The sequence below is a fragment of the Megalobrama amblycephala genome, linkage group LG4 (genome assembly GCF_018812025.1).
Source record: "Megalobrama amblycephala isolate DHTTF-2021 linkage group LG4, ASM1881202v1, whole genome shotgun sequence".
Taxonomy (NCBI): domain Eukaryota; kingdom Metazoa; phylum Chordata; class Actinopteri; order Cypriniformes; family Xenocyprididae; genus Megalobrama; species Megalobrama amblycephala.
In genome coordinates, this window is record NC_063047.1 from 18511021 (window position 1) to 18525165 (window position 14145).

Consider the following 14145-nt stretch of genomic DNA (forward strand, 5'->3'; position numbering starts at 1 on the left):
CACCAGCAGCACTCATGCAGCTCCACATAAGGACACTGCCACCACCATGTTTCACTGCAGGCACCGTGCATTTTTCTTTGTATTCCTCACCTTTGAGACGCCATACAGTTTGTATGTGACATTTCTCTTCCATGTGGTGCCATTGCTGACAGCATGAAATGGGGTTTTAACACCCTTTTATAGTCAACTGTCAGCTGGACACCTGTGTAATGAATAATTAGACTCACCTGTGGTTGAATTCCTGTTAAATTAGACATTTGTAGTTTAAAATTTAGCTTTGCTCCAGAGACTTTGAGTGGGGTGTACTCAATTTTGCATAACCCTAATTTGAGTAGAACTGAAAATTTTGTTCTCTAAGTTATATTTAGTAAAGGGGTGGTTCAGTGGGTTTTTTTCTAGGCTTGATTGTGTTTTTGGGGCACAGTTTAACATGTCTTAATGCTTGGTTTTTTTTTAAAACACTGTATTTTTCATATATTTTACCTTTATTCTACACCTCTGTTTCCACTGTTTGACTTCCTGCTTCTATGATACCACTCCCTCCAAAATACGCAATGTGCTCAGATTGGTCAGCAGGTTGGTAGCTGGCCCAGTGTATCGTGATTCGCTGAAGCGCCCTGAAACGCCACGCCCCTCACCATTCGTTGTTACATGCTTAGGCAGAAATGTAAATAATGGCGTCTATATTGCTGTATCAAATTGAGCCGAATCAGACCCAGATGAAGAGAGTAAAACAGAACCTCTGCAATCGCAGCTTTTAAAGGACGTTTATGAATGATATTTCATTTTGTATTTGTGTCAAAGTGTTTAGATATGCTGTCACTGCTGTTTGTTAGCTTTCAATATACGGTTTTATCCTTCTGCTTTTAAAGTGGGAACTTTTCAGTAAAAGTCTTTGTGCAAATCCAGCATTGAACTCGTGTAGATTCTGGAAGCTGTCTTCAGCGGCGCATCCAGTGTAGAAAATATCAAAAATTACAATGGGTTCTATTATCTTTTGACACGTCGCACCACCGACATGGCCTCGCCCACTTTGTTGCGTGTTCCTGGGGGCGTGTTTTGCAGGGTTTATGATGTCACCAACCCGGGAAGAAGCTCGTTGTAGTCCAAACCGGTCGTTTAGGCATTAAAATGCCATAACTTTAAAAGACAATATCTCAGTTTGCATTGAACTTTAAGCGCTGTAACTTTGCAGGTAGTGTTTATGCTCAAACAGCAACATTACACACTAACTAAAGTTAAAAAAGTGAAATTGCATTGAACCACCCCTTTAACCTTACTTTCATGTTATAAGTTAAACAGATGTTATATAAAACTTAGTCTTATCAACATTTTGGAAATAGTTTTTGTGTTCATTGTTTAAAATGTTACTTTTCAAAGGGGGTGTACTCATTTACGCTGAGCACTGTAAGTGGATCAGTTTACAGACGTGAAATAAAAACAGCTTACATTATTTTTTAAATAGGTATTTGCAAATATACTCTTCACAAACTGTGTCTAAAAAACAGTAACCTATCATTTTGCAATTTAGCTTTATTCCACATCCACACCATTAATATATTTTGGCAGCTTTGATTGGAAATTTACCTGTTGTGTATTTATCATGTATAAAGAAATATGCCATCTGTGATTGAGTACTCTATGATAAAAAGACAAATAAACAGCACATGACACCGTTTTTGAGTAGTAAAATATTTTATAGAGCTTTTTAATGGATTCTGAAATTAGGCATTCACAAAGAATGAAATGACACACTTCTTAAATCCACTTTCTCCCCATTATCTCTGCCTTAATATCGCCGTGCGTGTATAGTTGTTAGATCATCTACATGAAAGCATTAAGCATGTGGAATAATTGATTTGTTGAAACGTTTTCATAGTATAAAAGCTGGTGTTTTGACCCTCATTGCTCCAAAATGATGAATCAGTAATCTGGCTTCCATTTCTTACCTGTAATTCCTCTTTTTATCTGTCTCTCTTTAATGTCGCCTGTCCTTAACGTCCTGTCTCCCGCTGTCACTGTGTATCAATCACTGCCTGCTGTGAAGTTCAGGTAGTAAGTACTGGCTCAAAGGGTACATGAACCAACAAAAAGCCCCTTCTCACCCTTTGAAGTTTTTGAGACATACATTACCACCATGAATCTCGAAAATTAAAGCAGAATAAACAGACTTTAAAGGTGTGGTAAGTGATGTTAGCCGTTTGGTCTCCTCTCTCTCCTCCAAAGGCAAAAACAAACACTCAAAATGATTCAAAGCAAGAGAGTGTTTCTGATTGGTCAACACCTGTAATTCACTTAAAATAGGAAATAATGACAGAATATATATATATTATATATATAATTTTTTTTTTAAGGATGTTTTTGTGAAGTGGAAAGTTTTCTCCATGGACTATAAATCTGAAATATCAAAGCGAACAGCCTTTAAGCCCACGACATTAATCTTGATTAAAAAAATTCGCCTTCTGTGAAAATTACAGAAGGTGCTTTAAAAAAAAAGTTAATAAATAAGGGCTCCTCGTCAAGGAACGCATGTAGCGAATGATGTGCCTCTAAACGAGTAAAACCACAGGACCGGAAGAGAAGAGGCTTAAGGTTGGCTAGAAAATGTCACGTCCTGCTAACAAAGTGTTCAGAGGAACCAGAAGCATTTCCTGCGGCTCTTCTTGACCGTCTGGAGGGCCTGTGGAGAGTCCTGCTGGCGCGGAGGAGGAAAGACCAGCTGAGGCGAGCTCTGCTCCGATTCCTGCTGCTCCGGAACCTTCCACGCTCGCGTCACCTGACCCTCCTGAAGCCGAAAGTCATGCTCCACGCTGAAAGAGAAGAATGTTTACAGCTATTATTGTGTCAAAAAATATGCATCATAAAAGGATGTTTTTTGAGAATGCACTGAAATACACTCTTAAAGGGGTCATGAATTGAGAAATCAACTTTTTCTTGAGCTTTTGATATATAAGAGGTCATCGTACTATAAGAATATCCTTAAGTTTCAGATCTAAAAACTTCCTTGTTAGTCCAATAAAAGCTTTTATTGACACCAGGCCCAGCGAACGACTCTTCATAGATAGATGAAACACCACCTTCGCAGAAGAAATCAACACCTACTTCATCATTGCAACGTTAGCCCCGCCCACTGGCGTGTTATAGGGGATAACTTTTCAAAGGAACCTTTCAAAGGATCCTAATGCTAGGAATATGGTTATTTATTTTAAACAATGTGAATGTCTCAGTTGAGCTTTATTTATTTGTATTCGGTACATTTCACTGTGGATTCTTTGGTAAATCAATCACATTTCGGCACAGGCTTCGCAAACAGACTTTTACGATATGGACTCGACAGTAATGCAACAACATGTAAGTAACTGTGTTGATTCTAATGATCTGATCTGATATTAATGATTCATGTACAGTCAGATGTTCTTTGTCTGTGTGTCAGTAAATCAAACCAGTGACTAAACGCTCAACTTCACGTTGTTTCTCTTTGTAGGATGAAAATGATCTGTTATTTAAACGGTGATTAAATTATATATAGAAAGCAATCAAAGAACGCTCCCTTTACAATCGATGGAGCTGTCAATCAAACAGCGCCAAAACTCCTATTTTATTCAACTAATCTCTTAGTTTCATCAAGTTTGTACTGTTAGTTAAGATGAAAGCATTCGTTAGTGTGCAGAAATTGTGTTGCAATGACGAGATCACTGCTTTCATGCAGTGTTGCCAATTTAGTGATTTTGTCACTAGATTTAACGACTTTTGACAAATCTAACTACTTCTTGGACAAACCTTATTTGGATTATTATTGTGTCCACTGGTCTATATTTATATTTATAAATATTGTGACGCATTTTCAATTGAAAGCAATTGGCAACACTGCTTTCATGTGCTCAACAACATGTCTGTGATCGGCTACAGTGTTCATCACTGCAACCTTTCATGCCATGATCTAAATATAATGCCATGGATCTAAATGTAATGCTATAATCAACAATTTTCACTATTAGTTACTTATCCTTGAGAGCTCTAATAGTAAAAACATGCTAAAAGTTTTCGAGAGAGTAATACTTAGCTACTTCATAGGCGAAGATGTCAGCCAATCACAGCAGTGGGCGTTTTCTCAAGCTTTTAACATCTCAAATCCACCAGTTTATTTTGGTGGAATATTGGTGAAATTATGTAAACTATCCAGAAAAAGGTAAATGATGTGAATGTGAATGTGTAAGTATGGTATCTAAAACGTTGATGATCTCTGAAAAATTTAAGAGTTTCAAAAGTTTGCTTTCATTATATTTAAAAGTAGAGCTTTGAGATTCTTTAAAATATCTCATTTGGTGTCACAAAGAAACAACACAAGGGTGAGTAAATGATCACAGAATTGTCTTTTCCTTTAGAAAAGCAGGGGGAAAAGCCAGAAGACAGCAAAATAGCTATAGCCTGCGGAAAAATAAAGGCGCATATAAATGCATATGAATTTTTGGCGTTGACATTTTGTCAGCAGCACAGAGCTGACAGCTGGGATTGTTGCTGATGATGCACTGGCCCAGATAGCTGGCAAACGCTGATGTGGACATGAAGCAGCTTTCCCAGAGTACGGATGGAGTGCCACTAAACAACACGGCCATAACTCTTCATGCTAAATGTGACTAATGAGATCATTGTTCCTCTTATATATATTTATATGCACTCATTTTATTGCAGAGAGAGAGAGAGAATTACCTTCATCGAGTGGTACCTTAGTTCCCATGTCAAGACACTCACACACTTCGCCTACGAAATCCCCCAGAGAACGCCGATGTCAGACAGACAGGGAACACTATGTGCTTTCCGTAACAATAGCACTTTTAAACCTCTTCAAAAAATCCCTCTTCCAACCTCTTACCTCGCAGTCAGTCTCTCTGCGTCGGCTTAAAGACCAAAGGCCTCACGTAGATGTTGTGTTCGCACAAAACAGTCTTCGCACACATGTCAGGATTTATGAGAAACAAATCGAGACTCGAGAATGTTTGTGCACTTTTGTCACTGGTGTTGGCGGTTTAACAGCTCAAGTGACAAACTACTGAATTGAAGATAATCGCTAATCAAAAAATGCTAAAAGATTCATACTGGAATCAATTATAATTGAAAAACAATCCTTAAGAATCCTAATAGGAATTTTCTTGTAGAAACAAAAGAACAGCACATTGTCACAATGCTCTCAAACTAGAAGAAAAACAAAGTTTCGATCCTTTCGGTTCAAACTTGAAAGTTTTTAAATACATACACCTGAGTAGGCATGGAAATCAAACAAGACAGCAATTAAAATGCCTTCTTATTTTGAAATACAGTGTGTTCTCATTGATTTTTGGAGAGTCCAATGTGTCTCAGTCAATTACTGTATTGTTTGTTGTCCACGCCAACTCAGGTGTTGTTATTTTGAGATTTTTGAGTTTTCAAGTAATGTTTTTTAATAACCTGACAAAGATTGAAACGTTGTTTGTCTACTATTAAAATATAATTTGAGAGTATTGTGACAATGTGCTTGTAACACGGTTCATAGATGTGGGAAGAAGGAGGCGGGAACCGGCGAACGTTCAACAAAACTTTAATATAAAATAAACAAAGAACAAAACGAAAGTAATGCCGGCAGACCCTCGCGGACGTCTGCCGGCCACACAAACATAATAAAACGTAAAATAAAGTCCAGGCCTGGTCCTCTCTCGTCCTTCACTGATGTCGCTCCTCCTTTTATGCCTCCGGAGCTCCTCCGAGAGAGACTCGAGGCCGGCACGCCTCGCAGGTGACGCTCATTATCACTCGCGTCACCGGCCTCGCGCCGTTCCCTCACGGCTCTCGCCCGCCCTGCTCGTCACATACCCCCAACGCCCCTCGCAGGCCGGGGGGTACTCCCGCGACTGCGCTTACTCCCCCCCGGGGCCTGTCTCGGCGGCCGCAGCACCTGGGGGTAAGGACAGACGAGACGAGAGAAAGGAGACGGAAGCAAGGGGAGCGACAGGACGAGAGAGAGGAGAGAGGAAAAAGAAAGAAAAAAAAAAAAAAAATTCTTGGTCCGGTTCCCAGACACACTGCCGCCCGGTCCTCAGCCAGCCGGGAGGCTCTTCCTCGCGGTGCCATGCGGTGGCACTGGACGCTCGGTGGACGGCCCGATCCTCGACCGCCTCCTGGCGGCCGGCGATGGCTCCTCCGACTGAGGGCAGCCGGCAGCGAGTCCCCCGTCCCCTGCTCCTCCCCTTCATGGCGGACGGCAGCAGGCTCCGGCCCACGGCAGACGGCGGCGACTCCTCCGCTCCCTCCAGGTCCAGGACGGCAGCCACCCCACCTCGTCCCAGGAGCACGGCATCCGGGTCTCCGTCCCACCTTTCACAAGGCTCCAGCACCACCGCCTCGGGCAGCCTCTCGCGGTCTACACACACTCCCGCGCTGCCCGAACTCCGCAGCACCGCGATCCCCCTCAGCAGCGAGGGCTCTTCGACAGCATGTCCCTCCTTCCTCCCGGGTTTCGGCACCAATGTAACACGGTTCATAGATGTGGGAAGAAGGAGGCGGGAACCGGCGAACGTTCAACAAAACTTTAATATAAAATAAACAAAGAACAAAACGAAAGTAATGCCGGCAGACCCTCGCGGACGTCTGCCGGCCACACAAACATAATAAAACGTAAAATAAAGTCCAGGCCTGGTCCTCTCTCGTCCTTCACTGATGTCGCTCCTCCTTTTATGCCTCCGGAGCTCCTCCGAGAGAGACTCGAGGCCGGCACGCCTCGCAGGTGACGCTCATTATCACTCGCGTCACCGGCCTCGCGCCGTTCCCTCACGGCTCTCGCCCGCCCTGCTCGTCACAGTGCTATTCTTTTGTTCTTTTTTTGAAGGCCTTCTTAGATGTTTTTGGTCATCCACACTTAGAAAAAAAGGCTCAGTGGGGTTCTATTCTTGACTCTGATTCCATAATACTTCCATGTTTAATGAAATGTTTCATTTTTCATTTTTTTCCTAATGATCAAGTATGTTTATGAGCTTATCTTTTATCCTTCTGAATAGGGTAAAATGTTCCTGTAGGGCATGGAAGGAATTGAAAGTAGCAAAACATTATTCCAATACAATACAGGCAGAGTTATGATAAAGATACACAATATTTAAAAAAAAAAACATGCGCCCTTATCGGAGTGTCTATTTATACTAAGTGTAAATAGCCTGCCTTGTTGGCAGAAGCTATTTACACTAACTCCGCCCACCAATTCGAATCCTCTTTTGCCAAACTCGCTCTTCTCCATTTTCCCATCACATATCAGATCGGATTTTCAATAAAAATGAAGAAAATATTTGAAAAGTGGAAATAAAGTGCCTAACGAGTGTTTAATAATGAAGTATTTATCGGGTAGGGTTAGGGCAGTGGTTCCCAAACTTTTTAGCGTTGAGTACCCCCTGAAGGCATTACCATCCTTCTGTGTACCCCCTCTATTCCACTTCGACTGCAGTCACACCTTTACCGTTAAGGGACAATATTTGCCCCCTAAATTGATTTTCCAGTGCATTTTTTTACCTTTCTGAATAACTTTATAAAATAGATACTGTTTAAAATAAAAAATGTTCAATAGAGAAATATGCAATGATGGTAAAACTAAGTAAAACTTTTAAATATTAAACTAAAACCGCCAGTAGGTGGCAGCAAGTCACTGTTTTTTATGAGTGAGTCATCGAGTCATTCATTCAGTAATGAAGCAAGTGGCTGTGAAAGAATCATTGAATCGACTCTCACAATTCGTTCAAAGCCGCAGAATTGTTCGCGAAACACAGACGTGTGTTGTAGTTCTGCTGTGGTTCTCGTAATTATTTCATTGCAAAATAGAGTAAATACTGACAGTACTGTGTTTAAAATGTACGTTTTGTTTTTTGACCTGTTGTATAATAATGTCACATTTGCAGTCATGTGGATATTTGAGAACAATTGCATTCTTGCTCGTTATCATCATTAAATACAAGAACTCACACAAGGTATGTTTTTGTACTGGAGAAAGTTTGAGTCTTAAATCGAAATTAATTCATTATCTGTGTCTATATTTGTTCTTCATGCAAGTAAGTGCTAAATCCCCACTTTTACAAAGGTGCATTGTCGAGAACGACAGTAATTTAGCGCGATTTAAGGCAGCAGATTCGGCACGCAATCTATCATATGCATGCTGCTTGTGTGGATACAGTCATTTTTGACTGCAAATGATGAGGTAATTTGATTAAATGTACTGGATTTACGACATTTTGGCAGTTAGAAATACATGCTCTATTTTAATATTATTTTAAGGTAGAATTAAATGAACTACTCAGCATTTTGTTCGCGTACCCCATTTTGTCACCTCACGTACCCCAGTTTGGGAACCACTGGGTTAGGGGAAGGTGTAGGGAGGGCTTTATTGTCTCAATAAGGTGGCATCCATTTAATAATTTTAATAAATATAATAATTTACACTATTATTATTGCTTCCTGTTAATGTACAACAATACTGAGGTGCAAATAGCATCTGCCACTATTTATAAGAACAGCATCTAACAACAATTTGCACTTATTGCAAAGAACTGCTACTTTTATAGTGTAAATAGAATATATTGCTATTTTCTCTTAGTGTAAATAACATACCACTAGGAAAATGCTACTATTGTCACTTAGCGTAAATAGAATCTACAGCTATTTTGACTGGTTCCAAATTATGATAAAAACTCCAACTGTCCTGTACACATTCCTTCAGGATTTTCTTGGTTAGGAATACTTCAAAAATAACTTTTCACTTAATTTCATCTGTCATATTCAAAAGGCAATTCTACAGTTGCCACTGGTTTTACTAATGAAATAAACTGCATGAGTTTGCTTTCATGCACAGAGAGCAATTTTATTTCACCATGTGGATGAAATGAATTTTTCCTCAATTTTAAAGTGAAAGGTGACTCGGGTACCACTCAAAACCGGGATTGTTTACAGCAATCACATAACCAGACAGAGCTAGAGAACAACAGAAATGAAGGGATAGATAGATAGATAGATAGATAGATAGATAGATAGATAGATAGATAGATAGATAGATAGATAGATAGATAGATAGATAGATAGATAGATAGATAGATAGATAGATAGATAGATGGATGGATGGATGGATGGATGGATGGATGGATGGATGATACTGCTGAACATGGCAGAAGGTTGATGGTTGCACTTTTTATATTTAGCAACATTTTTTTGAGTTAAACCCAACCAAAACAATTGCAAATTACCATCATTTTCTGCTTTCATTTTAAAGCTTCATTTTGAGCCTCATGTGATGTTTCTTTAGCACTCATGAATAGAAAACATAAAACAGCCATCTGACTGCTTAAAACCCGTTGATTAGTACCTGTTGTGATTACTGATAGACTTTTAGACTGATTTAAACACCTGTAATTCTCCATTGTATGCATGAGTGCAAAAAGCACATCTGTGATTGGTTACAATACTGCAACGCTCCAAAAAACATTGAAGTAGATCTAATCAGCAAAAGCTATAATCGTGATTATGTATTTGATTAATTTTACAGGCCTTGTAACTTGTGCTGCTTTTTGTTCCAGCGAGACCAGTTTGAATTTAAGAAGATTTTTATAGAATGTGCAGTTTATTTTTCTTAATTGTGGTATTCAAATGGTTTACATTTTGTCTGTCATATGCAAATAAACAGTACTTTATTTTCCATTAATCAGCTAGTTACTTAATTTTTATATTGTCAAATTGGGTTCTAAAGCACTGTATACAGTAGGTTAGCTAAATAAATGTACAAACATGCCACAGAAAATCCAATTATTTCAGTTTCTTTCAAAGTTGCATAATGAATTATCAGTGTTTTAAAACAAGACTCTGGAAAAATAGCAAAAACTGCAAACCACTGGATTCTGATATCAATACAGTTCATCCATATGCATATATATTCTGCTCTTTCTGCATGCACAAACTTTTGATATGCGTGGAAAAACAAAGTGAAGTTTTATGCATGAGGCTCAGGTCCAGAGAATCAAACCCTCCGTATTTCCACCGACTAGCACTTCCAGCATTTTCTCCTACCAGATAAATCATTTCAGGAATAAAAAGACCTGCTGAGAAGGAGAGTAGCACTCTGTCCCTCCCAGCAGTCCTAATTACCTCGCTTCTGGTCCTGAGAATGGATGGACTAGTGTCTGAACTCGATATTACTTCTTCTACCCCTTTCCCTCACTAACGTCTTTCATTCACACTGCCTCGCCTGAATACGACGCTCTTGTAAGTGCGGCACCATGATTCAGAACCTCGATTTTAGGGTTTTTAAGAATAGTGTGTCTTTTTCAGCTATGCAACAAATTATGTGCCTCTGTGTGGGTTGGAGTCGCACCCAAGGGGAGGATAGGTCTAATATGGGTGGGCTGAATTTGGTAAAGAAGTATTAACGAGATTTGTCCTAATTTAGAGCATCGTAAGCATCAGTGGGAGAAGCTCAGAGCTCCTCTGGGAATAAAGCATCTCTATAACCGGAATCCACGGAATAGAAGCCTGTAAAGACATTAGCAGTCTTGAAGGGCGTTAAATAACTTGCCTGCATATTTATGAGTTGGTGGTGTCACACAGGGGTGATTGACATCTAAATACCCTGGCACAGACATTACAAGTGCATTTAGTATTATGTCACCATCATGACAGCCTGTCAAATATAGACGTCATGTGTCTGAAATGACTTGTGTAGTGTACATCAAATGCAGTAAAAGATCACAAACGTCAAAAATAAAGCCAAAACGAAATAAAAACTATGAGGATGTTCAGAATAGCAGTTGCACGCTGTAAAAAGTGCAATTGTTACCTTACAGGGATAATTAGGGCTGGACGATTATGGCCTAAAATCAAAACCTCGATTAATTGAACATTTTACCTCGATTACGATTAATGAACGATTATTTTATTTCTGAATTTTTTTTTTTTTTTTTTGCCCTCATAGTTCACTGACAAGGTTTGCACTGTAAATAGCCTATGATTGACTATTAAGGTGGGATATTTTTTTTCCTGTTGAAAGAGTGATCTGACATCATAGCTCACTATCAGCAATTATTTTATCTATGGTTTGTAACATTTCTTACAGGTTTTTGCTCGTTGTAAATCAGATAAAGATAAATTAGCACAGTACCAGTAGTGATTGCGTGTGTGAATTAGTCATACCGTCTCTCTATTAATTGTGAAGCTGTGGGTTGAAAATAGTTCCTTCAAAAGTAGAAAAAATAGATGCTATAACTTTTGAGTTTCTAAGCTATTTTAGTGATAAATCACAGGACAGCGCTGACAACAAGTTTCTGCGTTCCTCTGTGTGCGCGCGATCTTCACGTTTTGCGCAGCTGTTTGTATGAGTGTTCGTGCCACATGCAGCTGCGCGAGCGCGGCATAGATATTTGTATATATCATAGACTGCGAGCGCGGTAGCTCAATATAATAATACACATCCGATCGTCTAATCGCTTGAATGTCCAAACCATAAAACAAATACAACTGACAAAGTTTAGTGAAGACGCAAGACGCAAGGCTCACCGCTCGCGCGCCATCACTATGTGTTGAACCGGCGTTCACCTCCGTGTTTTGCTTTTATGCCACTGACTGGACGGGGCGGAGTCACGTGGCTACACACGCAGTTATGTTTTTAAGGGGGAAGTATTAACAGGATTAAAAAAACGAAATAACCGACATGGGAAAATTACGTCGGTTAGAGGTTCTGAATTTCGGTTTCGATTACTTTTCGATTAATCGTCCAGCCCTAGGGATAATTCAACCAAAAATGAAAATTCTGTCATTAATTACTCACCCAATTTCATTCATCTTCGGAACACAAATAAAGATCTTATCCCTTCAAAAAGTTCAAAGAGGTTGTAAAACTATATGAAATGAACGGTTTAGTCATAAATGATCAAAAGACATTGGAATGTTTTATATGTTGAAAAGATTTAATTTAAGCTTTTATTCACATATAAACATTGATCAGCGAACATAGAGCAGAAGCTCAACCGAACCTGCGTGACACGTGAGAACAAAACTCATTGGTTCTTGCGGAAGCTCAAACGTGCTGCGTAACACACAAGAATGAACCTCATTGGTTCTCACACATCAAGCAAACATGCTTGAGCTTCCATTTACCACAACTGATGTGTGAGTTGTTGAATGATTATATGTGAATACGCCTAAATTAAATCTGTTCAGCATATAAAGCGATTGAGTCTCTTCAGAAAAATTTGGACCAAACCACTCAATTCATATGGATTAGTTTTACGATCTCTTTATGAACTTTTTGAAGCGTCAAAGTGTCAGTTGCGTAGATGTCAATGGACTGACAGAAATCTCACAGATTTCATCAAAAAGATCTTCATTTGTGTTCTGAAGATGAACAAAAGTCTTTTGAATGACATGAGGGTGAGTGATTAATAGTTTTTTATTTTTGGGTGAATTAACCCTTTAAGAGATATTTGTACCAATTTAATTTAGTTTTGAAGTATAAGTTAATGTATTTAGGTTGATTCGGTGATGTTAAATGATACATACATTTTCATAAAACATACATTGTGCATGTGATACAGTATGCATGGGATACTTGAACTACTAAATGCAATGTATATTTTTAACATTTAAAAAAAAAAAAATTTGATTGGATTTTTTAATTGCAGTATAAATGCAAATAACTTTATTTGTCAATGTACTTCATTTGACAAAATTGCAACAATACTGTTTAATACTTTATTGTATTGCCTACTGTTTAGACATACTGTTAGTAAACAGAAGGCAGTATCCACCTTATTTTTAATGTAAAAGCGGGTGCAGCCATTTGTAACTTGAATATGTGAGGCTTCCAGTGTAATTCTGTTCAATTCAATTATTTTACCTGTCCCAAAATAGTCTGTTATGCTGCTTAATAATGCAAACTGGTATTTGCTGTATTTTAATTTATTATCATAATCATTTTACCGTTTTACTGCACTTTGTTCTTGAAGTTGTTTCTCCATAGCGTCTAATGCATCAGATATCACACACATTCACAGAATATAGCTTACTTCCATATTTGCAAAATAAGGGGATACTACATACTCTGCAGTTTGCAACTTCTACTATTCCATTGAGACAATCCTAAGTAAAGTAAGATGTGTAAACGGAGAGTTACAAATAACGACAGGATACGATTTCTGAGAGGATGAGCAGATAATGAAAGACTTTCTTGGAGCCTGATGGAGTGTGGATTTGATTCCGCTGTACTGGGCGGGAAGCTTGGCAGAATTGGCTGATGTCTTGAAGATGGAATGTGGATCACGACGTGAGACTGGAAAGGGTGGAGTGAGACTGTCAGACCGTGAGAGAGATTGGACATTGTAATTATGGTTTAGGAAGACACCTCTGCAAGGACGACCAATAACTCAGCTGTGTCGTTGGCGTCATTGAGAATAACAATTCACGATGATTGTGCTTTACAATTTAAGGTGCAAAGGTGGCCACGATGTTTGTTTTATTTTATTCAGTCATCTCTAGAGTTTCAGAAGAGATGTCAATAGTATCTTCATATTCTGATCTCAATCGGATCTCATTTCTAAAACATTCTTCATCAAATTATTCTAAAATTAACTAAATAAATAAACTGCTATCCACATCCACTTTATAGCTCAGTTGTCAACAACCGTCTCAGGGCATACATTACTCATTTAACTTTAGCTCACACATGATAGAAAAGGAAAGATGTGTGCGCAGGGGCTTTGCAGGACCATGATCCAGCTCTGTATCTGTATGTTTGATGTGGAGCCGAATTACTGATATCACCACTGAGCATTCAGGCTAAATCCCATGTAAACAAGTTGCTGTATGTGCAGATACAATATGTTTTGAAAAGATATTGGAAATGTAATATGAATTTCAAAACAGCCTCTAAATAGTATGCATAAGGATAACGGATGTGATTTTCGAACGACTTACATGTATAATGATTTGCATACAATGTGCTTATATCAGCATCTGGTGGATTAAACATTCACTGTATGTTCTACATTATGACAACATTCCTTCCATACAGCTCTTTATAATCTCATGTTATTGAATGTGTGGTTTCAAATAAATGCTGTTCTTTTGAACTTTCTACTGATCATAGAAAAATGTAGC

General features: G+C 38.8%; 1 protein-coding gene across 3 annotated transcripts in view; it reads right to left on the reverse strand.

Moving 5' to 3' along the window:
• Positions 1-1676: 1676 nt before the first annotated feature.
• LOC125266916 (proteoglycan 4) overlaps positions 1677-14145 on the reverse strand; it is a 136707-nt gene continuing 124238 nt past the window's right edge. For all 3 annotated transcript variants that reach the window (XM_048188044.1, XM_048188045.1, XM_048188042.1), the window contains one exon: positions 1677-2810. In XM_048188044.1, coding sequence (XP_048044001.1) covers positions 2630-2810 — 181 coding nt within the window. In that variant the 3' untranslated portion in view covers positions 1677-2629. The remainder of the gene's footprint in view (positions 2811-14145) is intronic.